This window comes from Lepisma saccharinum, chromosome 30 (assembly GCF_977018435.1).
Source record: "Lepisma saccharinum chromosome 30, izLepSacc3.1, whole genome shotgun sequence".
NCBI classification, from domain to species: Eukaryota; Metazoa; Arthropoda; class Insecta; order Zygentoma; family Lepismatidae; genus Lepisma; species Lepisma saccharinum.
In genome coordinates, this window is record NC_139258.1 from 1,070,910 (window position 1) to 1,098,895 (window position 27,986).

Sequence of the window (27,986 nt, forward strand, 5' to 3'; positions counted from 1 at the left end):
ATGCGAAAGTAAGACGGAAAGATTTGTTAGGCAAGAGCTGCCTGGAAGAAAACCATGTTGTGCTGTGTTGATATATGGTGACGTAAACTGAAGTAACCTGTTTTTGATGATTTTTTTCTTGTTATTTCTAGTAAGTTGCAATGTCAACGTCACGCCACTGGATTTTGATCTAGCATGCTCTGACCATGTTTTTGCCTTATTTTCTACTTTTTTTCCCTCTGCGATGCGAAATTTCCCTCGCTCTACCAGGTCAGTGAAGACCTTCCCTCCTACCTGCAGGAAAAACTTCATTGCCCTCCAAATGACTCCCCCCTACGATCGCCCGGTCTTTGACACCTATTTATTTTGCTCGCAGGTTCCGTGAAATATCTTACCCGCTCCACGCAGAACTACTTTTTTAAAAAATTTGATAATTTCGTCACCGAGTTATTAAGTTTTGAAGGCAAAGTCTGAAAAAGGAAGTTGACTTTCTTTCCTAAACTCAAGCACGGAACTGACGGCAGTCGCTAAGAGGGAGGGGGACAGGTGAGTGGGGAAACCGCGGGGGGGGGAGGGAAGGGACGAATCCCCTACTTCTCATCTTCGGCATTCTGCAGCCAGTCTTGTGGTGGAGGTCCTGTGGTGCAGAAGGAAGTTGTTGACAGTTTTGGGGGAAAGAAAGCGAAGGAGTTTGCGAGTGGGCGGAACTGTGATTTCGTGGTGTTGGAAGCGAGTGAACTTCTTAACTGTTCGTGTGATATGTTACCCTCTTCTGGTGCCGTGTTTCAACAACACTGATTGGTGCATTACCGAACATGCGAATCGTAAATATGAAGTTTCTGACGGCGGTAAGCTGTGCATATTTCTACATATATCTTTTAGCATAAGTTATAGTATGTTCTGAATGCTACGGGAGGGATTGTAAACTTATGTCAGGTTTCAGTTTTTAGAATACCATTCTGGTTCTTCGAAACGTAATACTTGTTCAATAAGACAGGCCAAAAATCTTGTAGCAAGTATTATTAATAGTGTCCCTTTCTCTTGGACACTCCGTCGTTGCCTTGTAATCAAGGCGTCCCGGGTTCGATACCCGGTGGAGGCACATAGCGGTTCGGATCCCACTTTAAACTGTGTGTCCAGTCCCGATTAGCCTTACTGTGTACAAAGTGGACTTAAAACACCAAACTAACTAATCTCTTGGACCCTCTTCATCCATCCCTTTTAACTGCTTCGGTAGCCAAAAGCATTGAGCGAGCGACTTACGATCTCGCCATGGGCGTCCGGAAGGGGGGGGCGTGGCCCCCCCTGGAAAATGAAAGTCAACCAAAAAATATGTATTTCACACATAAAATTTCATTTTAGCCACAATAATATGTGTTAATTATTGCATGAACACCATAAATTCAAATTTAAGCAATGTTTTTTTAGGGAACAACACTAGTTTTGGGGAAAATTTGCCTTCGTTTGCTTCCCCTAGAAAAAAAATACCTTCCTTGCCCCTCCCTGGAAAAAATTCTGCGGACGTCCATGGATCTCGCTAACGAAACAGCCGGGTTCGACTCCTGTTTTTCTAGTGTGTAATGTCCTTCATCCAATCACCATTCCTCCTTATCGTCCCGATTATCCTGAAAGGGCATAAACTCGACGAAAATAAGAAACAGAATAATGTGACGTAGCAATAATCTGAATAGGCTATGCATCGATAGAAAATCTTCAAGGATACGTCATCAGATTATCACATTTAAATACTAATAATAAACTGACAAAAAATATTTTTTTGTAATATGCGACGGAGAAATTTACACCACTCGCCTAAATGTTACGCATCAGATTTGACGTATTCATTCAAATTATGACATTAAACATGAATTTAATGACAGGTTAAAACATAATGTTTTAATTTTATTGCCCGTAAAAATTATGTAATGTTCTCGCTTTTATTTATTATATTTTCGTAGCAACCCCATGGGACGCGAGGCCTGGGGCGGTCGCCCACTTGGCCCACCCGTTGTTACGCCACTGTCCGTTCAAAGCACATACTTGTTTATTTCTCATCTTGCTCTCTTTGAAATATTGCCTATTCAGTTCACCTGTCTAGTCATTCAGTATACTTCCTAATCTATTATCTAGAGCATTCCCTGACCTTCGCTACGAGACTCGGCGGCAAGCGGCCCGGCATCAGCGCTTGTCTTTCCCGGTGAACGAGGTCCGCGACAGTCGCTAGAGTCGGTTATTAAAATTACAGTTTTCATATTGTGTACTAACCTTGACTACAGAAGGCGTTGAAAATGATGTCCCTCTGCTGCAACACATTCCTGGCATCTCCGAAGGAAATTGGCATTTACACGTGCAAGTTCGTCTACTGTAATTCTCGTACAATACTCTCTTTTAACTCACGGATAGTGTGCGGATTGTCTTTGTATACTTTATTTCCCCATTTTCTCTCCACTTTTATTCAGAACTGACCCTGTTACTCTAAACTTTTTTACGAGATTTAATATAAGCGACTGTCGCGGACCCGTTCACCGGGAAAGACAATCGCTGATGCCGGGCCGCTTGCCGCCGAGTCTCGTAGCGAATGTCAGGGAATGCTCTGTAGATACATCCTCCTTTTTATATCCACGTTTCAAATTTCCTCTTACCGTGGAGAATATGCCTCACTCCCACCAGTGTAGTAAATTAGTACATAAAATCGTCAGTCATAAATCCATCAATTGCTGCATATGATCAAAATTGATCACAAATGACAGATTGACATGGCATCAGACATTTAATTATAACCCTTCGATAATTTCTTATGTATTTTTCTCATTCAAAAGTGCATTTGTGGAAATTTTTTAACGCTGCCTTCCGCTAGTTATTTACTTATCTAACTGATAACGTTAAGAATTGAGAAATAGCTCAATGGATGAGGCTTTATAATGCAGGAAACCCAGTGTAAATATGTCTTACGGTTTTCATGATATACACTTTCAAAGTTTGGGTTGCCCGACTTTTGAAACACTCTGTACTTTGCTGAACTTCAGATACTTTCAGAAACCAAAACGTCAACCGTTCTTCTTTGCAGCACGGCATGTAAACTGCATGATTACGTGTGAACGACAATTGGGTATCTGGAACAACATCCTTCTTGTCTTTTGCTTGATCTTTACTTGTGCTGATCGCCTCTTTGTCCTGGACACGGAGAAATTTTAGCCCTTGCTTGCTAATATGTAGAACCTCATCACTGGAGACCAGATTTGAAAAGGAGAAATTTTTCTCTAAACGTGACAAAAAAAGTGAAAATTATTGCCAAAAAAAAAGGTAAAAAAAAAGGACTTACAAGGGAAGTTATCTAAGTGTCCCCCCCCGATTTCCATGAAACTTGGCACGTGTATAGAGGGGCCCAAAGGAAGAAGTACGTGTTTTTTTTAATGGAAATAGGAGGGGGACACACAGGTCAGATCCCCACGTCAATTTGTCCTCATTTTGACATTTGAGGCGGGTTTTGCCCCCTAAAACAGTTTTTTAGCCGAAACAAAAACCACGTATTTCTTCCTTCGGGCCCCTCTATACACCTGCCAAGTTTCATGGAAATTGGAGGGGACACAGGGGTCAGATCCTCACTTGAATTTGTCCTCATCTTGACATTTGAGGGGGGTTTTGCCCCCTAAAACAGTTTTTAGCTGAAACAAAAAAAACACGTATTTCTTCCTTTGCGCCCCTCTATACACCTGCTAAGTTTCATGGAAATAGGAGGGGGACACTTAGATAACCTCCCTTGTGAGTAATTTTTAATTTCCTTTTTTTGAAGGTGAAGTATAGCGAATAATCTTAACACGTTTCGATGAAATCTTACAACAGCTTACCGCATTCCATAGCTTGCTGTCACTTCTACCTGGCTTTGCCATTTTACTGACACCCAATACTGTCGTTACTGCCACACAGTAAAGTTAAAACTATTCTTAAAAACTTTACAATAAAAGTAAATCTAAATCCACAGGCGGAGTTCTGGAGGGGCCGGGGGGGCCTGCCCCCCCCAACTTTAAGAAGACTAAAGATATAACACATGATTAAGTTCAGTTACTACATTTTTGTTATGAAACCATACAGCAAATCTTGACGTTTGGCATGATGGCATGTGGGATAATTGCGCCGCAATAGCGGGACTTAGACGATTTGATTGATGTGTACAGTTTGAAGAAAGAAAAACGTAAAATGACTTTGTGTTGAGTCAACAATTACTGCTGGGGCATCAAAAGAACTTTTCAATTTAATTTTTCTTAAATTTCTGAAGCTTACTATTGTACCGTAACATTTTAAAGTAATACTAGTATTATATCAATAAAAAAAAATGAAATGCAAAATGCAATAATCGTACTGTTTTGCTTCTTTCAAAACTGACAACCAATATACTAATTAATATTTGTTTACTTAAGCGAGGAAATTTAACATTTTCAAATCTAAAAGGCCTAAAACTCAGTGTTTTTAAGTTGTTTTTTTTTTAATTTCCGGGGGAAGGCCTCCGGACCCCTTATAAGCTAGGGGATATTCAACAACCCTCAGGTACATCATATGCTTTTCCCAGGGTCTGTCCCCCCAAAGCAAAAACTCAAACTCCGCTCATGTCTAAATCTAGCAGATAAGTACACTTTCAACCCAACAGACGTTATAATGCGTTTGTTGCTGCGTAAGCCCAGATCGCATTGTTTCAACAATCGCCGCAACATACTTCCAACACTCGTGGAGGGAAGGAAATGTATGTTCATTCGTTCCTCTAAGCTGCACGAAATAGACAATTGTTGAATGTTTTCTTCAGGGAAAAAAACAACAAATATTTGATGTCTTGTCAATAAAGGGACCAAGGAGAATGTTTTCTTTTTTAAAAAAAGGGGGGAGGAATGTAAGCTGAAAACTAACCAATAAAGGAACCAGAAAGGAAAATGTTTTTAAAAATTAAAAAAAGGGGAAGTTAAAACCATGTAATCTTGTTGGTGTGATACGTGTTGAAAAATAAAAAAGGACTTCCCTTTAAAATCCGGTCTCTACTCAACACCGTAAGATTAGTTATTAAGAGTAAAAAAGTAAAGTGCTCCCCTGTGCTTTGCACCACGCCATGAAGGCGTATAGGGGGAGTGGGGTTAGGGTCCCACACTTTATTAAGAGATAGCATCAAATAACTCAATTGCTTATGTGGGAAAGTACAGTCATGGACACTTCTGGGTTGTAACGATTCCATTGAAAGTTAATGGAATTGTTATAACCCAGAAGTGTCCGTGACTACACATTACACAGTGTTATGAAGCCGCATAGACGAGATGTTGAAGTGGAGCCCCACAAACGCACTATCTCGGCCATTTGTGGAGGTGATGTGATCATCACCATGCTCCAGCAACCTTTACTACGAAGAATTGCCCCCACGCACTTATTTATTGAAGTATGAGTGAACTCTAGAGTCGCGGGGACAAGATTGGAAAAATTCAGAACCTTTTATCTCCCACCCTGGGAATCGAACCCAAGTCTTCCGCTTGGCAGTCAATGCCCTACCGACTTTACCGTCTCCTAAGCGGTCGTTTCCTCAGTCATTCTCTTTCTTTATTTTCACACATATCAGTTTCACTCTATTTTCACATTGAGGACAAACACAAACATCCATGCCTTACACGGGATTCGACCGGGACCCCTGGCTTCGTAGCACACTGTGCTAACCACTATGCCAACTAGTCTACCGCGGTTCTGATGTATATTATTACTAGAGCTCGGAAGTTGAGGAAAAATCCTTTTTTTCCCTAGTGTCCGAAGACGAGGCCCAACATAATATATGTTCATTTTGGGTCATTGTAGGCCAGAAAAAGGTGGGTTTTATTTGTCCTTTTTTTGCCTTTTTCGGCGTTTTTTGGCTTATTGGTCTTTTTTTAGCCATTTTTTTAGGTCTTAATGGCTTTTTTTTGCAACTTCACCTTCTTCCCATTATGTTTTTTCTGCTCATTCTCAATTCGAATCATCATCAGTTCATCACCTCTTAAACACCCTTTTTGTAGTAAAGAAATAAAATATAGTATATATTTTTGGATGACTGAAGCAGATACGGTACAAGGTCCTTTAACCATAACTTGTCTGGAAGGTCGCCTTGTAAGTGACAACTTTCTCTTGATTTGAAGCTTTCAGTTTTTTCGCACTGTGTGTTCCATACCACCAGAGTTTTGTATTTTTCCATTCATTAAATATGTAATTAAAACTAAAGTTATTAATTAATTTTGATCACATTTATACATCCTTTTTTGATATTTTTAGGTCTCTTTATAGTTTGTTTTTTTGATACTTTAAGGTCTTCAACTTCCGAATCCTAATTATTACCTTAGACCGAACAATGGCGCTCAAAGCGTCCTGGACATATTCGTTTTCTTGCTCGAATCTAGTCAATACTCGCAAACTACTGATAACACAACATTTGTGAACTTCTCCCAGTAACTTACCCTGATATAAATGATGTCATTCATCTGTCGAACAATATAAAATCAAGAATCGATTTTAACTTTCGATAGCACCGAGCAAATACATAGAGTAAGGTTTATATGTGGAGGCCCGGGGCTCATAATATCCTGAGATCTCCTATTGAAAAATGGCATGTCCATCTGCCTATTTAATTTTAGTTATAAATGCTGGGCCGAGTTCTGTCAAATGGATAGTTTATCTAATATTTTTACTGCACTTCAAATCTTTTGTTTTCGCATTGTGTGGTCCTTTCCAAAGCATTTTTTTCTTTCCAACCAAGGCTCCTGTGGAACTTGAGACCTACGGCTGTACCCCCTTCCCCAACTCAGACCCTGTAAAGTTACAAATAGATATGATGAGTTGACACAATGACTTATCAGTTTCCTTTCGTGCGACGAATCCTTAATTACAATGTTCGAGTTAGCAATCGAAACTTATTATGTCGAGTCATTTTTAGGAAACTACTTTCAGAAAAGAAAGAAAATATTTGGTTATCTAATGTACTTATCAAATACTATTTGTTCAATACAAATTGTCTTCTTTCGTCAGTTCTTTCAAGAGCCAGGATTTATTTATTTATCGACAGTGGTAAAATATCCTATTAGAGAAGGCAGATAAACATAAACATATATTGGTTTATACATGTAGAAAACATAAACAGATTCATGCATGCATACAAACATACATAGACCAATAATACAAGTAATCAATTATATAATCACAAATAATGAAATTAACCAATCGGAATATTTCACTTGTTTTTTCACCATACGAGAACAAAGACTTGTGCAATAATTACATATATTGGATACATATATAATTGTAGAATATACTAGAAGCGTACAATGTATATGTTATGAGTACACGTGCTAATTAGTACACAATAGGCACATCTTCATTTGTTTTCCAAATACGTAACCAGCGAATGTTGCATAACCGATGTATTTCAGGGTAGAACTCAAATGTCTTAACACTGCTCTGGTTTCACGGTTGATCGAAGACGAGACAGCTCATATAAATGTGTTAATATTAATCATTTTCTTTGCCACTCCATGGAAAAAATCCTGTGGATGTTCATGTGTACGTCTAGATCATGTTAGCTTATCTGTACATAACGTCTCCCTTTTCTCTTAAAGACTTCACCTGGTAGTAATTAGCACAAATGAGATTGTTGTTTCATAGCTGGTACTCGCTCAGGCAGGTTGTCCACGTTTGTAGCCCTGGGCAGGGAAAGGCTCGCTGGACAGCTCCCATCATCTTGTTGCTTCACAATCTATCACACGGGGCGAGTGTCTTCCTGTACCTCGGGGCACCGGGGCAATTACAGGGACTGTGGCTGTGTGTAGCATCCAACACAAGTAATGATTCCCGAATGAAATCGAAATGGAAGCCGCCACGATGCGGAAACTGTGGAATTAAGTTTAGGCTCCGTGTCAAGTTAATCACGAACTTTCCAAACATTGCAGCTAGTAGGAAGCTTGGGAGAAACCTGTGTCAGCAAGCTAATGTGTTTTCCTGTAGTAAAAAAATTAAAAAAAGGTTTAAGGAGTAAAAATCTAGAGCCAGAAGCCGTAAGATACTGTGATCGCCCATAAGATCATTGAGATGAATAGGTTAATAGGTAAGGCACATGTATTCATTATTTTTCTATCACACGCCAGGGGTCCCGGGTTCGAATCGCAACTGGGCTTGGGTGATATACACGAATGCCCCTTCATCAATTTCATCATGTCATCACTCATCCCTATCTTCGTGATTAGCCAGAAATTGAGGAAACGAGAGACTAATGAACGAAAATCAAATCAAATCTTGTAGTTGCTCAGATATACATACTGTACGTACATAAACGATATGTTTGTGTGTGTGTGCGTCAAGTGTAATATTTGAAAATTTTCCGTGGGTGTAAATTCCAGTTTGGCCTGCCCTCAGAGACAAAACAATATGCAAGCAGAAGAATGGGATAGCCCTTCATCCCCTTCAAATACCATCCTGTCATATACAGAGCATTTCCTCACATTCGCTACGAGACTCGGCGGCAAGCGGCCCGGCATCAGCGCTTGTCTTTCCCGGTGAACGGGTCCGCGACAGTCGCTTATATTAAACCTCGTAAAAAAGTTTAGAGTAACAGGGTCAGTTCTGAATAAAAGTGGAAAGATAAATGGGGAAATAAAGTATACAAAGACAATCCGCACACCATCCGTGAGTTAAAGGAGAGTATTGTACGAATAATCCGGAGAATTACAGTAGACGAACTTGCACGTGTAAATGCCAATTTCCTTCGGAGATGCCAGGAATGTGTTGCAACAGAGGGACATCATTTTCAACACCTTCTGTAGTCAAGGTTAGTACACAAGATGAAAACTGTAATTTTAATAGCCGACTCTACCGACTGTCGCGGACCCCGTTCGCCGGGAAAGACAAGCGCTGATGCCGGGCCGCTTGCCGCCGAGTCTCGTAGCGAATGTCAGGGAATGCTCTACATTCAGTATGATCGTAACGTTAATATTCCCGTGCGATTAGCCACTCAGTTCCAGGCGATACACAGTGTGTGTGCATACGAATATTGTAACCGGTAACGGACGAGCTGCCCCGCCCACATCGAAGACGTCACTTCAACCGTGAAACAGAAGTGCAACCAACATTGCCAACAGATTTCTTTAAAATATCTCACTTATACGAAAGAAATGTTCTAGTCGAATGTAACTTACTTTTTGACTCTCCCACGTGTATTTTCCTCATCGCGTGATTGCGTGACTTAACAGAATGACGAACCTGATTCTGCACGAGTGTAGTACGCTTTAATAACTATTATTTGCATCCTCACCCAAAACTTATGCCTCCCTGCTTCGTCGCCTTGTAATCAAGGGATCCCGGGTTCGATACCCGGTGGAGGCACATTGTACAGCGGTTCGGGTCCCACTTTAAACTGTAGTTCTAGTCCCAAAGTGGACTTAAAACCAGGGTTGTTAAAGGTCCAAGAATTTTAAATAAATTCAGTTCCGGTCCCGGAGAGAAAATCTGCAAGCGTAAATGGGTTCTGGACCGTAAAGAATTTATCTGTAAAATATTTCAATTCGGTCCAGGAGCTTTTTTCCTCAACCAATTTATATTCGGTCCAGGTACCTTTTTTTCCAATGTAAGAATACGCAACTTGGACTGTGCGCGATAAAATTGTTCCGGTGCTGCAGTAGAATTTATGGGTTTATATATATATCCGTAAAGTCATGGTGCACTTTTGACTGGTCACAGGAAAGCAACAAAACAAGATAGAAATGTGAAATCTTCACCAAATAAAAGGAAAACTCTCCAAGTTTCAGTACTATGATGCGCAAGCGTGTGCGCACACAGGTGATGACGCAACACCACGAACTGCGCAGCAGTGGATATGCTTCATAAGATCGACAATGATGAACGATTTCTGCAGAAGATTGTGTTTAGCGATGAGGCGACATTCCATGTCTGGGGACATGTTCATCGCCATAACGTCCGAATATGGGTTGCTGAAAATCCTCGTGCCTACGTTGAGTACGAACGTAACACCCCTAAAGTGAACGTGTGGTGTGGCCTGATGCATGATAAAGTGATAGGCCCATTTTTCTTTGCGGAGCAGACTGTGACGGCAAACAACTACCTTGACATGTTGGAAATGTATGCAGTGCCACAATTTCCAGAAAGTGTCATCTTTCAACATGACGGCGCGCCTCCACACTACGCCAACAATTTTTGTGAGTTTCTGGATACAACATTCCCCCAGCTGTGGCCAGCATGATCCCCAGATCTGATGCCCTTAGACTTTTACTTGTGGGGTTATGTGAAGCAACATGTGTACAGTGAACATATCAACGACATTAATAATTTAAAACAGAGAATCACAGACGTTATTCACTCTGTTACACCAGACGTCCTTAACCGTGTGTGGGAAGAACTTGAGTATCGTTTAGATGTGTGTTGGGCAACAAATGGAGGCCACATCGAACTGCACTGAATAGGTAAGAAACTTGGAGAGTTTTCCTTTTATTTGGTGAAGATTTCACATTTCTATCTTGTTTTGTTGCTTTCCTGTGACCAGTCAAAAGTGCACCATGACTTTACGGACACACTGTATATATATATATATATATATATATATATATATATATATATATATATATATTATATATTAATATAATATAGTGTGTGTGCGCGCGCGTGCGCGATTTGTAATTAATACACTTACAAGGGAGGTTATCTAAGTGTCCCCCTCCGATTTCCATGAAACTTGGCAGGTGTATAGAGGGGTCCCAAGGAAGAAATACGTGTTTTTGTGTTTCAGCTAAAAAACTGTTTTAGGGGCAACCCCCCCCCCCTTAAATGTCAGGATGAGGAGAAATTGAAGTAGGGATCTGTCCCCGAAACCACGTAAATATGGCATAGGAAGAATCAGGGGGCACAGGGCCCCTCTATACACATGCCAAATTTCATGGAAATCGGAGGGGGACACAGGGGTCAGATCCTCACTTCAATTTGTCCTCATCTTGACATTTGAGGCGGGTTTTGCCCCCTAAAACAGCTTTTTAGCCGAAACAAAAAAACACGCATTTCTTCCTTTGTATCCCTCTATACACCTGCCAAGTTTCATGGAAATCGGAGGAGGACACTTAGATAACCTCCCTTGTTAGTCTTACACTTTGTAATTATATAACACTGCATATATTATAATGTTTTATTTTAATTTTTAAAACTGTAACTGTAGAACAATTGTATAATTTGTGTATAACATTTCTATCTTGTTAAATGTGTTAAAGGTTTCATCTTGGGATGGAATGTCTAACTTTTATGTGTGTTTCCATTTCCAATACATTCGAATGAATACATATTCGTTTCAGTGTTTTATAAATTCTTTATAAAGATTATAGAGATCATACTACCTTTCAAGGTGTGGTAATATTATAATGGGATTGAGATACGAAACTCTCGGATCCGGATCCGGAATTTTCGGATCTGGATCCAGATCTGGAACTTTCGGATCCGGATTCAGATCCGGAATCTTTGGATCCGGATCCGATTCCGGAATTTTCGGATCCGGATCCGTTTGGCCATCCCTAGTTCGAATCTTTAACAACCCTATTTATATAATAATTCCCTTTATTACATTATTACATTACATACTGAATTTGCATTATCATATAATTTAGACAATTATCAACTATAAGCAACAATCATACACAAATATACAGCTATTCAATACATGTAATAAGGGGGGAACCCCCGAAGTAAGCCCTGCTCCTCCCGCCTACATTCAAGGGTATGGTCTTATTGTCCTGGTTCCTAAAAATATACCAGGACGTCAGTTGGTCCGAATTTGACGGTTCCCCCGACTTTATTTCCTCTATTTATTACTATTTGCATTTTAAAATAGGTATAATAATAATAAATTGTAATGCTATACAAGGAATATATACATGATATAATTGATGTATACAATACTTTATGTGATATTATTTCTGTTCTGGAATCCAGAACAGATGACTTGAACCTCGTGAGTGACATTACATTACATAACAATATTAATAATATTATTTTAACAACATCATGAAGAACATCTTCAATAACATTCTCGATAACGTTTCCCTGGCAGTGAGACAAGCATGCACATAATCTTGGAGTCGCAGTGGATTCCGCTCCGGCAAGGAGCAATGTCCGTGTGAAGAACGATGCTTTATTGTCGTTGCTTCTCTACATTATAAAATGGCATCCTATCACGCCCGTCTCACTACCAGGGGGCATAACTTTTTGTTTTATTACATTATTATTTAATTATTTAATCAATGTAACGGGAGTGATTAATGTTTATGAAACTAAAAATATCCCTTTATTACCTTCACCTGTTAAAATTATATATGTTTAAAGTACAAGAAATATAAACATTAATATATTACATAAGAAAAATAGAATATGTTTAACCATGCTAAGCGTACAACTTGTGTAAGTTAATTGAACGCAATGAACATACATATATTAGATGTTGTTAGATTATAATCTTAAATTGTAATTCCAATCTCAGTCCCGAGCTCAACTCCCAGGGATTCCACTGGCTTCCAGCGGTTATTCATTTATTTGATCTAATTTGATCAGATAAGCTTTCTTAAGTAAATTAAAAATCTCCAGAAGGGAAGCTCCCGGGATGTCAGTTTCTTGTTTTGGGATTTTTTATTTTTTTTAAATTTGTTTCTTTAGCATTTTTTGGTCCTCCCTGGGGATCGAGCTGAGATCGTTTACTTAACACTGCTTGTTCCTCCTAACGCCGTTCCATCCGTCTCATGTACTTCCTGTGTCGCTCCCCAGGCGTGCGGGGTGGGTTGATTCTTCTCTCGGCCGCCTCCTTCGTCCAGCGGCGACATCGCAGCAGCGACGCCCCGACGCACCCTCCGGCGACTCCTCTTCGGGGAGGGGCTCGGGAGGGGGCGCAGGGATTCCTCTCCTCGGATTCCTTCTTGGTGTTTCGGCGGGGGCTGGGCGGGGCAGGGGGGCAAAAGGTCGCCGGCGATTATCTCGCATGAATATCTTCAGCTCCGCATCGGACACCGTGTCTGCCAGAGCATTTAGTTTATCAAAATGTGGACTCAGCAGATTGTAGACGTCCGTGTGGGGAAGTTCCCGCCTCGCTGCGATGATAATTTCGTCCGAAGCTTGGCAGAAAAATACCTTGTGCTCTGGGGTGTCGATTTCCGTCGTGCAGGACCTGCAGAGATCGTTGTCTCGTCTCTCCGTTTTTAAAAGATGTGTGCCGTATGGGCCGTGGCCCGTGAGAAAATGGATCAAGCCCTTTGAGAACCCCTTGTTTTTATGCACCAATGGCTCGTTCGTGTTCGGCATGAACTGGTAGAGTCTCCTACCCTTCTCGGAAGAGCTCCATTCCCTCTGCCAATCCTCTCTTACTCTATGCTTTATGTCACGGAATGTTGGGTAGAAGTTTCCTAGCATCTCGGTTATCTTTCTTTCGTTGCCCTTCCTGAAAAAGTAGGAAAGGGCCCGGAGCTTTATAATGTAATCCAACGGCAAGGTGCCCGTTACTGTGAGCAAGGCTTCGGTAGATGTTGTTCTGAACGCCCCGGTTAGCCTGAGCAGAACCTTTCTCTGCGACGATCTGAGTCTATGCACGTATGTCGATTTCCCCAGGGATGTCGATGTCCACGCAGATGCACCATACGATACTATCGAGTCATAAATGGAGACCAAGTACGTTTTGCATGTTGAGGGTGGCAGATGGAATTTGTTGGAGGCTATCGTGGCCACCTTGTTCATTATTAGTTCTGCTTTAGAGGTAATGGTTTCGATGTGCCTCTTGAAAAGCAGCCCCTCGTAAAGAGTGACTCCGAGATATTTTACTTCCTTCACTCTTTTGATGGAATTATTATTTATTTTAATTGTAGGGTTTCTGTTAAAACTTAATTTTCCTTTTAGTAAAACATAGTTGGTTTTATTCGCAGAAAGATCCAATTTGGCTTTGTTACACCATAGCGTCAATCTATTAAGAGCAGTAGAAGTGCGTGATTCAATCTCCCGTCTGGAATTTCCAGTTATCACCAGCAATAAGTCATCTGCATACGCAATACACTTGTGTACTACCTGTAGGCCCTTCATGACTTGGAGACATGGTTCGAAATTAGCATTCCACAAGTGTGGACCGAGGACCGATCCCTGTGGGCACCCTTTAGATATACGTTTCTTGATTTTTCCTTCTGGAAGAGATAAAAACACTCTCCTGTCGGTGAGGTAGTCAAGTAAGATAGTGTACAGTGTCCCAGGACAGTCCAAATTCCGCAAAGTTTGGAAGAGGTGGGGCCACCAGAGGTTGTCGAAGGCCCCCGATATATTCGCCAGCACCGCCACTGCATATTTCTCGTCAACCAAGCCAATCGTGTTTAATAGATTGTTTATAGCGTCTTCGGTAGATCTGCCTTTCGTGAAGCCGAATTGAATGTCTGAGCTGTTTGTTAAAGCTGTGAATTCCGAAAGTCTTTTAGTCAGTAATTTTTCGAATATTTTTCCCAATATGTTGATAAGACAGATCGGTCTGTACGACTTGGGGTGCGTTTCCTCTTTTTTCCCGTCTTTTTTAATAATAATAAGTTGAGATTCCTTCCAAATTTTCGGAAATTCCTTAACAATGAGACATTATTTATAACACATAATTCATTAATTAATTTTGTGATGGGGCAAGTACATTACGAGCTGTGAAAGTCCGACTTGGCGTGTTAACTCAGTAGCGCCAGGGAGAAACATTTTTGGGATGGGCTGTTGTCATTTTTAAAGTTACTGTATCGTGCGGGATGACGCTTCGCTTGCACGCACCACAAGCGGTGAGCCCACCACCTGATGCGTGACTCAATCTCCCTTGTTTGTTTCACGGAGCGAATATGAAATCGCAAACAGCTTCTTCCTCGTCTGCTCCGCTAGGATTCAGACCCCGTGTCTTGTTTATTATCTTGTTCTGTATGTACACTCACCAGCAATAAAAATGGGATACTTAGATCCTGAAACAGGGCTGTTATCGGTCCAGGAGCCCATAAATGTTAATGGGTTTCGCTGCAGGACCGCAAAATTTAACTTCGGTCCAAGTTGTTTATTGTTTAATTGAAAAAAGGTTTCTGGACCGAATTTAAATACTTTACAGATAAAAAAAGGCTCTTTGCGGTCCCGAGTCAATTTACGCTTGCTGATTTTCTCTCCTGAACCATGGGCCTCCCCGATGGCGCAGTGGTAGCGTCGTCGCCTTATAATCAAGGGGTCCCGGGGTCGATACCAAGTGGAGGCACATAGTGATTCGTATCCCACTTTAAAGGTCAAGTCCCGATTAGCCTTACTGTGCATAAAGTGCACTTAAAACACAACTCAACAACAATAAATCTCTCCTGGACCGGAATTGAATTCATTTAAAATTCCTTCATCTTTTAACATTTCTTTTATCCACAGAAAACAGTTTTTACCTGTGTTTATATGATGCTTGGATTGAGTTAGTTTATTTTACTTCGCTTTTTGTGCTGCTTTGGGCTAATTTGCGAAGATGGGGATGAGTGACGATGTGATGAAATTGGTGAATGGACGCTCCCAAACATCCATACCAGAGACATCTCCTGAACGCATGCGGTGCATGCTACGCATGCGTCAATTGTGTGAAAAAGGCCAGCTTGCTCTGCGACGTCATTAATGAGCATTTCTACATTCTAATTTCTTCATATACGAGAAGTATTTATTTTACACGAGCGCTCAACTAACATTATATTACATTTCTTGGATCTGAAGTGACGCATGCGTCAATTGTGGGAAAATAATTATTACTTTCTTTCACTTCAGATCCAAGAAATGTAATATAAGCTTAGTTGGGTGCTCTCCTGTAAAATAAATACTTCTCCTATATGAAGAAATTAGAATGTAGAAATGCTCATTAACGTCGTCGCAGAGCAGGCTGTCCTTTTTCCCACAATTGACGCATGCGTTCAGGAGACGCCTCTGATCCATACCTATCGGGATCACACGTGGGATCCCTGTCGCATAAACACGATGCAATCAAACATTGAGCGGAGACCAACTGTCCTGACCCACGCGATCGAAAGGAATCCACGAGATAATTTTACGGCTGTTGATCAGCGAATGCCAAGGTCTCCCAACGTGCAAACCGCTTCCGCTCATCTCAGGAAACGTGGCCTTCCGAGGAATGTAGGCCGTCGCTGAAGGCCAAGGAGAAACGCTCCTGCATCTTCTAAACGGTACAGCTGCAGCTTATACGTATGTACAGTCAACGCCAAAGATAATGGTAGGCAAATTGTCCACCGCTATTTTAATTACTTTTACTGTACATCTTGTGTTGTTTTAAGGAATAAAACTATGTTGGTTCGAAGCAGACATTGTTCTCTGCTTCTTGACGCCATTATTTCAATTCATTTTCATCACTGGACCTCTGATGTTAGGTTTTAAACCTATTTTTTTCCTTTGCAGGTAAATAAGAAATAAAAAACGAAACAACTGACGAAGTTTTATAGTGCCTAAAATAACCTATTTTGCTTGTTAGAACCTATTTTAGGTATACTGTATGTGCCTAAATTAAACCTTTTTATAGGTTTTACAGGATTTTTATATCTCAGAGATATTTACTAGGTTTGGTGATGAAATAATTCAATGACTGGCGTGTTTGATACTTCCTCCAAGTATATGATGTTTGTCAAGGCTTTAAACAAAACAAAAAATGTCTGACGTGACTGTTACCTGCAGACAGTGGCGGCGAAAGGGGACAGTTCTCCCCTACTTTTTACCCGTGCTCTACCTGTATAGACTCTTAATGCTAGGAGCCTTGCCTACAAAGATAAAGTAAACTGCCCTTGGCCCCTCTCCTCAGTTTTGGCACCCAATCGTCTCTACTGCCTGCACAGTCCCAAGTGCAAACTTCTGATCTGTGCGGCCTTGCCCACTTTCGCGTCAGTTTGGTCCTTTTTGGCATTCACGCCTTGCGAAGTATTATTTCAGCATTCAAATTAGCACTACTGACTATGTTTCTGATGAAAGATAATTTTCAGCACATGAAATGATCCTCGCAGACAAAAGGCGGAGTTTGAGCGTGGACAACGCAAAAAGATTCATGGTGGTCACTAGTATAATTCCTGGTTTTCAAGGCGAACTTTCCAAAACTTCAAGGATACAAGCAGACGTTTTCACTATTCCAACCTTACGTATTACCGACTCTCACCCTCCCTTCTATACACAAAACTATTGACAATATAAGGGGTTTGTATGATTCCAATGTAACAAAAAATGTACCTAATCAACTTCAAGATATATTATTTTGTAATAATCTTCCGTCTGTCAGATAGCTTGTTCTGTAAGACACTAACAAAGTAAACGGATTCAGAAAATTCAGTTTTATTTTCTATGTAGCTTTCTTTTTCTTCCTAAAAAAAGCTAAACTCAGAGAAACTTGCCTCAGGGCATTTATAAACATGTATAAATTTAATGGGATTTGGATTAATAAAAGTTGCAATTTTTCACGTCTACGAAGAAAAAATTGGAATAGAGAAAACATTCGCTTGTACCTTTTTTTCATGTTTTACCAAAATTCATGAATAATTTCCAGAGCCAATGATTCACGCATAATTCCCAGAGCCAATACTTCAAGTGTAATTCCTTGATTCCAAGTGAGTAGCCATCCTGATATTGTGCAGCAAATTATGCATACGTAATTCATTTTTCATATCAACGTGTAACTTTTTCTAACAGGACAAGTGCAGTATTATAATAATTTGTAGATAATTTTGAAAATGATGTAAAGAAATGAAAAATTGTTTAGGAAATTAATATTTGGTTATTACGCTTCTTGTGAAATTTTGTTTATAACGATTGTATGTAATCAGTATTTTTCAGGAATTTTGTACCAAATTAAGTCTTTTTGCAACCTATTTCAGGATTTTTAGAGCCTATTTTAAGGTTTTGAGAACCTAATTTAGGATTTTTAGAGCCTATTTTAAGGTTTTTAGAGCCTATTTTAAGATTTTTAGAACCTAATTTAGGATTTTTAGAGCCTATTTCAGGAACCTAAAAGCAGACTTTTTAGAATCTAAAACTCCGAGGTCTAGTCATCACAATGACAGACCGAATTAAAATGGTGGCGGCCAATTCGCCTACTGTTTCTTTTGCTGTTGGGTGTACTAGGGCAGAGGTTTCCAAACTCACCGAACCCTTGAGCTACTTCCCACATTTGAAATTACATGACGAGCTACCAAGTGTAGATTCAATTTTTTTCGATCCTTTGTTGGCTCATATAAGAGATATTTTTTTTTGCATGGACCTTGGGTTCGAATCCCGGCATGACCATGTGAGTGCCACTTCATCAATTGCATCATATCACTCATCTTCATCGTCCCCATTAGCTAAAGATGTCAGAAAAGCGAAGCTAAATACAAAAGAACAAATCAAATCACACCAAATTATTATTTATAATTTCTCTGCAACATAGAGAGGCTGTCATTTCTTAGAGTTCAAAACATGTAAATACTTTTCTTACAAACACAGTAAAATGTAAAAACGTGCCCCTAAATCATTGTTATCTTGCTTCTTGCCATCTTAATGAAAAGGATGACACAATTTTCATCCACAATATTTGTTTTGTAGGGTGAATGGGTTGCCACAGGTATTGGGACAAGTCCAGATGTCCATCTATCGGCAAAAGCTGATCTTTCTGCCAAAGTTTCACTCGGTACCCGGACAATTACGATGAACACAAGTCAGGGGCGCCGACTTGTCAAAATTATTTGGGGGGCTCTGATCACTGAAATAAATGAATGAATGACTCCCTCCCTCCCTTTTTAAAAAATAAAAATTACGTCTTCGTATATCAGTTTATAAGAAGCTATTATATTCCTCATGCAAATGAAATGTAACATGAAAAACGTGTGTCTGTTCATTTGTTTTTTAGATAACAATTAACATTTTTATTTAAAAGTAGGCTATGTATTTACATTAAGAGGCCAACATAACAGTTTTATGCCGGCCTCGGTAGCCGAGCGTGTTGGGTGGTCGGCTCAAGTCGCTATGATCCGGAGGTGCCGGGTTCGAGTCCCGGCGAGGGCATGGGTGTGTTTTAATGTCCGCAACAGAGTTGTAAAGAAAGGACATGTGACGGGTGCAAAGAACCTTAGTGTTGACGTACCCATAAAAATAGCTAATATTTACAATATTCAACAGTTTTATTTAATTATTTACATAAATGCTAACACAAATCGCAGGCAAATAGTTTTACTTTTTTGTTCTTGCTACAATATTTAACTTTTTAAATTTAATTTTGAACAACATACTGGTATAATTGTCATATCACCTCGTTATTTTGAAACTATTTTTAGTAAAAATGTTAACAATGCTCATAATTATATACTTAGTATATAGTAATAAGTCATGTGTTTTGCTGTCTCCGTTCATAGCCCCCCAGCAAAGTTGATGGTTTAACGGTCTCAACCCCCCAAATTTGATGGTCTAGAACATTTCAAATGTGTGTTTAAAGTTAAGTTCATGTTGCACAATAAACTTTACAAGAGAAGCAAAATAATACATTAGATCCTCTTAAGCAAAATTGTTTGAGGGAGCTCTGTCCCCACATCATTAACATTGGGGGGCTCGAGCCCCCCCCAAGCCCCATGGAGTCGGCGCCTATGACACAGTTAGAAGTGAAAGGGCGGGTGGATAATTGTGATGATATTTTAAATCTTCTATCAAATTGAAGGATGACTTAACACCCCGTACAATACCTCTTACAAGAAAATTATGTGAAATATTGATATTTTCGGCCGGGAATTTGGTTCAATTGTGAACATGGGACAGAGCCAACATACACCTTTTGAAGTCGCCCGTTTCCTCATATGCGCGAATACACTTTCCAACTCTCTCGTACATTTTAATGTTCCGCTTCTTCCTTTTCTGACCTTCTAGATTAAGTTGAATCAGCATGTAATTGATGTTGGTGTCTTCTGCTTGGCTCTTGAGGCAGGCCAGAACATATGAATTTTTGGATGCGGTCTTCCAAGCCACCTATTTATTTTGTTGTCCCAGCCTTCAACAGTATTATTAGTTCTGTGGCGCCTTTCGTTAGGTTAGGTCCTGATTGTCGCAATGTCCTACCATTAACTTGTAAGATGACCTTCACCGTCAAAATCATAGCGATTGTTCGTGGCTTATTCGCAATTGATTGATTTAGTTTATTTTCCTTCGCGTTTTGTGCCTCTTGGCTAATTTGCGAAGATGGGGATGAGTGATGAAATTGATGAATTGACATTCACAAACAACCAAGCCCGAACGGGATTCGAATCCGGGAGCCTTGGCGTCGCAGCGCAATGTGCTAAGCACTCGGCCAAAGGGTTCGGCGCTTCATCGCAATTGTCCTAGATTCTTAACTCAAATATTGCCGCTCTTATCTGTCCCCTGACATTCGCTACGAGACTCTGTGGCAAGCGGTCCGGCATCAGCGCTTGTTTTTTCCGGTGAACGGGTCCGCGACAGTCTCTTATATTAAACCTCGTAAAAAGGTTTAGAGTAACAGGGTCAGTTCTGAATAAAAGTGGAAAGAAAAATGGGGAAATAAAGTATACAAAGACAATCCACACACCATCCGCGAGTTAAAAGAGAGTATTGTACGAGAAATGGGGAGAATTACAGTAGACGAACTTGCACGTGTAAATGCCAATTTCCTTGGGAGATGCCAGGAATGTGTTGCAGCAGAGGGACATCATTTTCAACACCTTCTGAAGTCAAGGTTAGTACACAATATGAAAACTGTAATTTTAATAGCAGACTCTAGCGACTGTCGCGGACCCGTTCACCGGGAAAGGCAAGCGCTGATGCAGGGCAGCTTGCCGCCGAGTCTCGTAGCGAATGTCAGGGAATGCTCTGTAGCAAACTCCCTCACGAGCTACTGGTAACGACCTCCCGAGCTACCGACAGCTCGCGATTGACGGTTTGGCGATCCCTGGCGGTTAAATATTTGTCTATCCATTTCTTACATCCGTTTAATTTTTGCAAAGCGAAAGAAGTGAGAGGTTATCTGAACTTGCTTCCCACGACCAGAAAACAAGCTTTCGTATGAATGCTATGTTCCAATTTTGAGTACCCCATTGGTATTTTACCTGATAAGTGACATAATATGAATAGAGAACATGTTGGTTTCGATTATCTTAATATTATATCGCTGAAAGAAAATTTCGGAGGTATTTGCTTAACTTTCATCTCCACCATGAAGATGACAGTGATGATGCATGTAATTTTATGGAAGAAACCTTGTCTTTTGAATCCAAAATCGGTGGATGTTTCAACCTGACGCTCTTCTTGGCAACTGAAGAAGCCAGAGGCATGCGGCCGGTGGTCGAGGGGAAAAGTTGCGAGGTTTGCGGGAAGAAGAACCGGAAAGAAGTGCGAATGTGGATAACCGCAACCTGAAGACAGTCACCGGGAAAGAGTGGCGCCACAGTCGCTGTGGATGACAACCACGAAATCCAGGTTAACAGTGAAAGAACTTCTCTGATATTCTCAGCTTCGTCACCAATTTCGGATATATACGCGAGTTGGAATTGCGTTTAATACGTGCTTAAGACCAGTGTTGCCACATGAAGGGAAATTTCCCTTTTGCAGGGACATTCGGACAGAATTTTTAGTTAAAAGGGAAAAGGGAATTTTGATGAAAAATACCACCATTTCAGGGAAATTTTAAGACAACTTACTCTACACTATTACCGTTTTATGTTAATTTCCAATTTCATATCCACATTTTAATCTTTTTAATTTTTTTCTGTTCCTTCTCATTCTGATCCTTTGAATATAAGCCTGTATCTATTTCTGTTACGTTTGTTGTACGTACGTCGCTTTTATGCATCTTCGGATAATAGTAACGATGAGGATTAACGATTTAATGGTTGCTGACCAGGATTCAAATCTGGGACATCGGGCAAAAATGCGATGAAGCTGACATGTAGGCCTATGTGAAAAATTTGTTTAATATATTTTATTTATTCGAAATTGACCAACGTAAATACTACTGCTACCACCACCGGCACTAATAATAATAATAATTGCAACTGCTGCTGCTACAAATTTTTTTATTATTGTTATTTTATATTTTTAAGTGAAGGGAAAAATTATTCCGAAAAGGGAAATTTTGACTCTTAGAAAGGGAAATTGTGCTCTCAGATTGTGGCAACACTGCATAAGACCCTCCCTTCATAAATTGCATTATGACATCACTCGTCCTAATTAGCAAAAGGCTGCGCTAAATAACAAAACTAAAATCAAAAGAATACCTTGATTGGTTTTCGTGTCATATACAGGGTGTACACAAAGTGTGTGGCACATTTCAGTTATTAATAAAGTAGAAACTAATGTAGATACAAATAAACTGGTTTTAATGACAGATAAACTCAAAATGTTTTATGTCCTGTATCAGTATACTTGTATATGTGCTTCTTTTATCCCGCTTTTGCCTAAAAACAATGTGTGCCGCATATCCGAAGAGAAAGAAAGATCCAATGAGGTTATGCACGGTGTCAAAAGGAATCGGACCACCAAGTCAAATTCATCTTCCTGGAAATCGTTCGTTCAAAGCGCGATGAACAATGATGACGAACCTTGCAAAAGCGATGAACATTGATGAAGTGGAAGCCAGAATGAACAACGCGATGGCTACCGACATCCTATCGTGGGAAGCAACCGATAACGCCTTGACATTCTCCCAGGCAGGGGCCAGGGGGAACTGAGCCGAACTCTGGACCCGTGGCGTCGTAGCGCGATGTGCTAACCACTCCGCCACGGGGACTGGCAAGCTCCTTTCGAATCAGGACTTCAACTTTACCATGGGACCGTCTAGTCCCAAGCTTGACCGCTTGGTAGAGTCAGATTATTTTCATAACAACTCCAGCTGACCGCACGAGTCCAGTTAGTGAGCCTACCAACAGTCCAGAGCGCGAGCAACAGGGATAGCGATAGGTGCTGGGTAGAGATGACGCCAGCGGCTCGTTTGTTGATTTTCTGCTCCGGGACTTATGACTCGCTCCAAAGCTGCCAATGCAAAACAGCCAGAGATGTTACGAAAGTAATCGCACTCTACCTGACGCTTCGGTATGAAACCTTCCTTAGTTACCGGACTGGAAATTATTTTCTAAAGCCTGCATCACACGGAACTGGATTTCCAGTAGGTATGGCCTACTTGACGCTGGACTGGCTACCAATTTGCTAGTTTTCGCCTCACACGATACTTATCAGCGTACTTGTCGATAGGCTTTTGTTCCCATACGAGGGAAGTTGTAATGGCGGCCGCGTGAGATGTAAACAATGTATCACTTCACATTTTTAAAAGCCGATAACTATTCAACCGAGAGGAATAACGTTTCGTATAAAACGTTATTAGTTACAAAACAATGGCGCTGCTTAAATACATACTTTACAACGTTTACTGTACACGTATGGAAGAATATTTTAGTTGTTTCAAATGTAAACACCGTGCACTCGGCATAGATGGTATAACTCAACGTGCCTTTCATGCTGTATACGTTATACATTGCTGGAGTAACACTCGGAAACCACAGACAAAAGCGTAAAAATTCAATATGCTGACCAAGGCAGTAATTTAATTTTATTATAAAACATAAACTAAACGTAACGTTTCAACCTTCTAGCAAGGTCTTCTTCAGACTCTGCAGCAAGTACAAATGTAACAAGATACAAAAACAGGACGATTTATATACAAAAACATAACTCCCCTCCAGACTATTAATGGCGTTATAATTAGACAAAATGGGTGTGAGGGGTGCTGCTTCCACGTAGTGCACCCAATAGTCAACCTCACTTCCAAGTAGTACACCCTGGACTGAGGACTAACGAGGCTCTGGCGACTGGCCCCATGGCCAGTATAATTTTGTGTTGTCCTGTGTTTTGTCCTTATTTGTGCTGAGTGCTCCTTTACAGCCTCAGCTTTTAACAAAAGTCAGAAGATTTTAATATTTTATGCTTTTAGTTAAGCAACGTTAGAGTTGTTATGTGTAAAGATAAGGGGCTGGACCCCGTATAATGTGACGGGTGCGAAATAGCCTTAGTGCTGACGCACCCAAAATTTTAAATGCAAATTCAAAATTAGACAAAAGCGCTCCTTTGCACACTCACAGATTATCTTCACATGGCGAAACTTTGCTCTGATTGGCTGTTCCACAGAATCCAGTCGAGGAAAACAAGTATCAATTAGAACATGTCCAAACCAGTCAAGCAGTCAGCCAGGCGGCCATAATTGCTACCTAGAAAGTTAGTTCAGCGCCAACTAGGGCATTCCTACTAGAAATCCAGTTCCGTGTGATAGGGGCTTAACTTCTGCACTGTGCCAAAAATTCACCGAAATCCGGTTCTGAGATTCGTGCTGGTCTTCGCGTGACTTTTACGAATTCTGCAGGAGCGGCGTTGCGAGCAAAAGCTCACCATAAACGCAAGCCGCTCGCGAAACCGTGCAGACCCGCCCCTGAAACCGAAAATCAAGGCCGCCTCAACACAATGGGGGTGAGGATCCCCAGCCCCCTCGAGCGTTGCGCCTTTTGTCTCCGACACGCACTCATCGAGAGAATCCCCATTCTCCGTCGCCTGCTTTTTGCACGGAGGTCTTTTTTCTTCCTTTCACTGCTGCGAGATGAATATCTTGGTTTATGGCTACTCGTGTTTTTTTCTTTGGAGAAAAGAAAGGAATGTTCGTCACCAACACTTTCACCCTGCGTGCGTTTATTCAGATGCGACTAGGCCTCTTGTGGACCTTTCAGTACGAGTATGCTGCGGTCAATCTTCCTTCCTGGGAATTCTTGAACTTTCCTTGGATACAAGCGTATGGCGATCGTTAAAGGAAACAACTTTCAATTAGTTAGTGTGCCAACCAGGGTTGTTAACAGTGTTGCCACATGAAGGGAAATTTCCCTTTTTGAAGGGAAATTTGAAGTTAATTTTAAGGGAAAAGGGAAATTCGATTAAAAATAGCGAATTTTCAGGGAAATTTTAAGACAGACTCAATATTAATTATATTAAACATTATAAGAGATTCCAGTTTTGAAAATGAATTTTTTTTTTTAAAAAAAATGTATACTTTGTTCTGAGAGGAAGGGTGGAATTTGGGTTGGTCCACATCTGGCTACCGTTTGGGGTTGGAGATTATTGACCATTCACCCTTATGTCCCGGCTTTGGGAGTGGGTGGCTAATCGCGCTGCGACGCCAAGGGTCTCGGGTTCGAATCCCGCTCGGGCACGGTTGTTTGTGAATGTCTATTCATCACTTTCATCACTCATCCCCATCTTCGCAAATTAGCCAAGAGGCACAAAACGCGAAGTAAAATAAATCAAATCAAAATCAAAACAAACAGCCATCCCAGGCAGGGATTCGAACCCGGGACCATTGGCGTAGTAGCATTTAAAAGTTAAATTGTTTAACATTTTATACATCATACGAACATGGATCAACGATAATATTTATTATTATTATTATTATTAATAATTATTTAGATGAAGGGAAAAAATGGGCGAAAAAGGGAAATTGTGCTTACAGATTGTGGCAACACTGGTTGTTAAGGTCCAGGAACTCATAAATTCTTATGGGTTCTATGGGTTTCGCTACAGGACCGGAACCGTTTTACTCTCACAATTTCAATTCGGTCCAACTTGCGTATTGTTTCATTTCAACTTGGACCTAATTTGGATGATATAAATAAAGGTGTTTCATAAAGTGCGCAGGTTTTAAATCGCTTGTCATTTTTTTTGTTTGAAGGTGGCAACACTGTTCTTATCATTTTCGTTGTCTCTTATCATTTCGATTATTAATTGAGCAATTTTTTGAGCCATGGAGCGGTTCACTATCGAGCAACGCGTATTATTACAGAAACGGGAAGTGCTATGCAGAGACAGTTCGTAAACTGTCGACTATACGGTAGCTATGCATTGTTTGCTTAACGGATATTTATTCCTGGCACCCCCGACAACAATAGAACAGTACGGGAATCACATATTCAGGTTCCAGTTCATCCAGCGCAGGCCACTCCCCGGTTCTGTCATGAGTTTTCAAAATAACGACGCGTTCCTCGATACTGAACTGTTCCTTGACAACTCAACTGAACATCTGAAGAAGAAAAACCAATTGCTCAATTAATAATTGAAATGATAAGCGATAACGAAAATGATAAGAACAGTGTTGCCAACCTTCAAACAAAATAATGACAAGCGATTTAAAACCTGCGCACTATATGAAACACCGTTTACAATTAAGAATAATGCTGAAATAGTTTTCAAAACTGCTAAAGAGATAGGTTTGGAAGTTAACAAAGAGAAAACTAAATATATGTTTACAGGCCGAAACCAAGTGTTAGGTAATAATTAAAATCTAATTATTGATAACAAATCGTTTGAACCAGTTTCCAAATTCAAATACTTAGGAGTAATATTAACAAATGAAAATTATATTAAAGAGGAAATAAAAAGTAGGCTTAATTCAGGAAATGCATGTTACTTCTCTCTTCATAAACTTTTGTCTGCTCGTTTAATATCTAAGAAACTAAAAGTTAAAATATACAAAACAGTAATTTTGCCTGTAGTATTGTATGGGTGTGAAACTTGGTCCCTTACATTGAAAGAGGAACATAAATTGAGAGTATTTGAAAATAAGATCCTTAGGAAAATATTTGGATCTAAAAGGGATGAGGAGACAGGTGAGTGGAGAAGGTTACATAATTTAGAACTACATCATTTGTATTCATGTCCAGATGCTACTAGAATGATTAAATCAAGAAGACTTAGGTGGGCAGGCCATGTGGCACGAATGGGAGAGGAAACAATAGTTTACAAGATTCTTGTTGGGAAACCTGATGGTAAGAGACCTGTTGGAAGGTCAAGACGAAGATGGAGGGACAACGTTGAGATGGACCTAGAGGAAATCGGTAGGGATGGAAAAGAGTATATAGATCTTGCTCAAGATAGGGAAAGATGGAAGGCCTGTGTTGCTGCAGCCATGAACCTTCGGGTTTAAGAAGGCTAGTTGGATCCTATTTAAACTGACCAGGAGGAAAGGTTCCTGGACAGAATTGAAATACTTTACAGATAAAAAGGTCCTTTACGGTCCAGAACCCATTTACGCTTGCTGATTTTCTCTCCTGGACCGGAATTGAATTTACTTAACATTCCTGGATCTTTAAGAACCTGGAGCCAATATTCCAAATGGGAATGGTAACCAGTGGCGTGTCCAAGAGTTTCGAAAGGGGAAGGGGCTATGTGTACTTTTTTTAATAGTCGGTCCTCATTTTACCATCTTTTCCTGTCCTTGACGTTTCACTCCCCTTGGGCACGCCGATGATGGTAACGACCACATTTGAATAACGGAATGCACATCGAGCTCGAAAATTAGAGAATATTATGCCAAACTTTCGTAGTTCTAAATATGGAGCCGCAAATTGACAACAAGGATGAGTAATCGCTATAGCATTAGAAATGCCCGTCCCTGTCGACAGGCAGGTTGTGAGGTGGCGGTTTGGGATATTATAGCCCAATGCATAAGGTGACCATACGTTCCGTTTTGACCGGGACAGTCCCGTTCATATTATTAAAAAAGCCACTATTTGTCCCGTTTTATTAAAGTCCAGAAGTTATCTTGAAAACCAAGTCTAAATTTGAGAGACATTTCATACTAAAAAAATATGTTGCTTTGTGTGTGTTGCGTTATTTGTAGAGCTGTGAATAGCATGCAATTTCTTTACGGAATTAAAACAAGAATTTAAAGTTCCTGCGTCTTGACAAATTCAAAACAAAAATCTAGAGTCGTGTGTCTGATATGTGGGGTAAGGTTTTCGGGGAGATTTATAAACGGTTGATGAAGAATTAAGCTGCTCTCAAGAAGATTGGTTCTTCTGCTAAATACTTCTGGCATTCCTCAACTTCAGCGTAGGATAAACATCAAAGGTTGATCAGAAGGTACCGTGCTGTTAGCGAACGTGCTCATATCGAACACGTGCTCTTAGCGA

General features: G+C 40.4%; 1 protein-coding gene across 1 annotated transcript in view; it reads left to right on the forward strand.

The window, feature by feature from the left end:
* Positions 1–581: 581 nt before the first annotated feature.
* The window catches only part of LOC145981774 (uncharacterized), a 55,732-nt gene continuing 28,327 nt past the window's right edge, over positions 582–27,986 (forward strand). Inside the window, exon 1 of the mRNA XM_083115189.1 lies at positions 582–827. Within this exon, the coding sequence (XP_082971315.1) occupies positions 795–827 (33 nt within the window). The 5' untranslated portion in view covers positions 582–794. The remainder of the gene's footprint in view (positions 828–27,986) is intronic.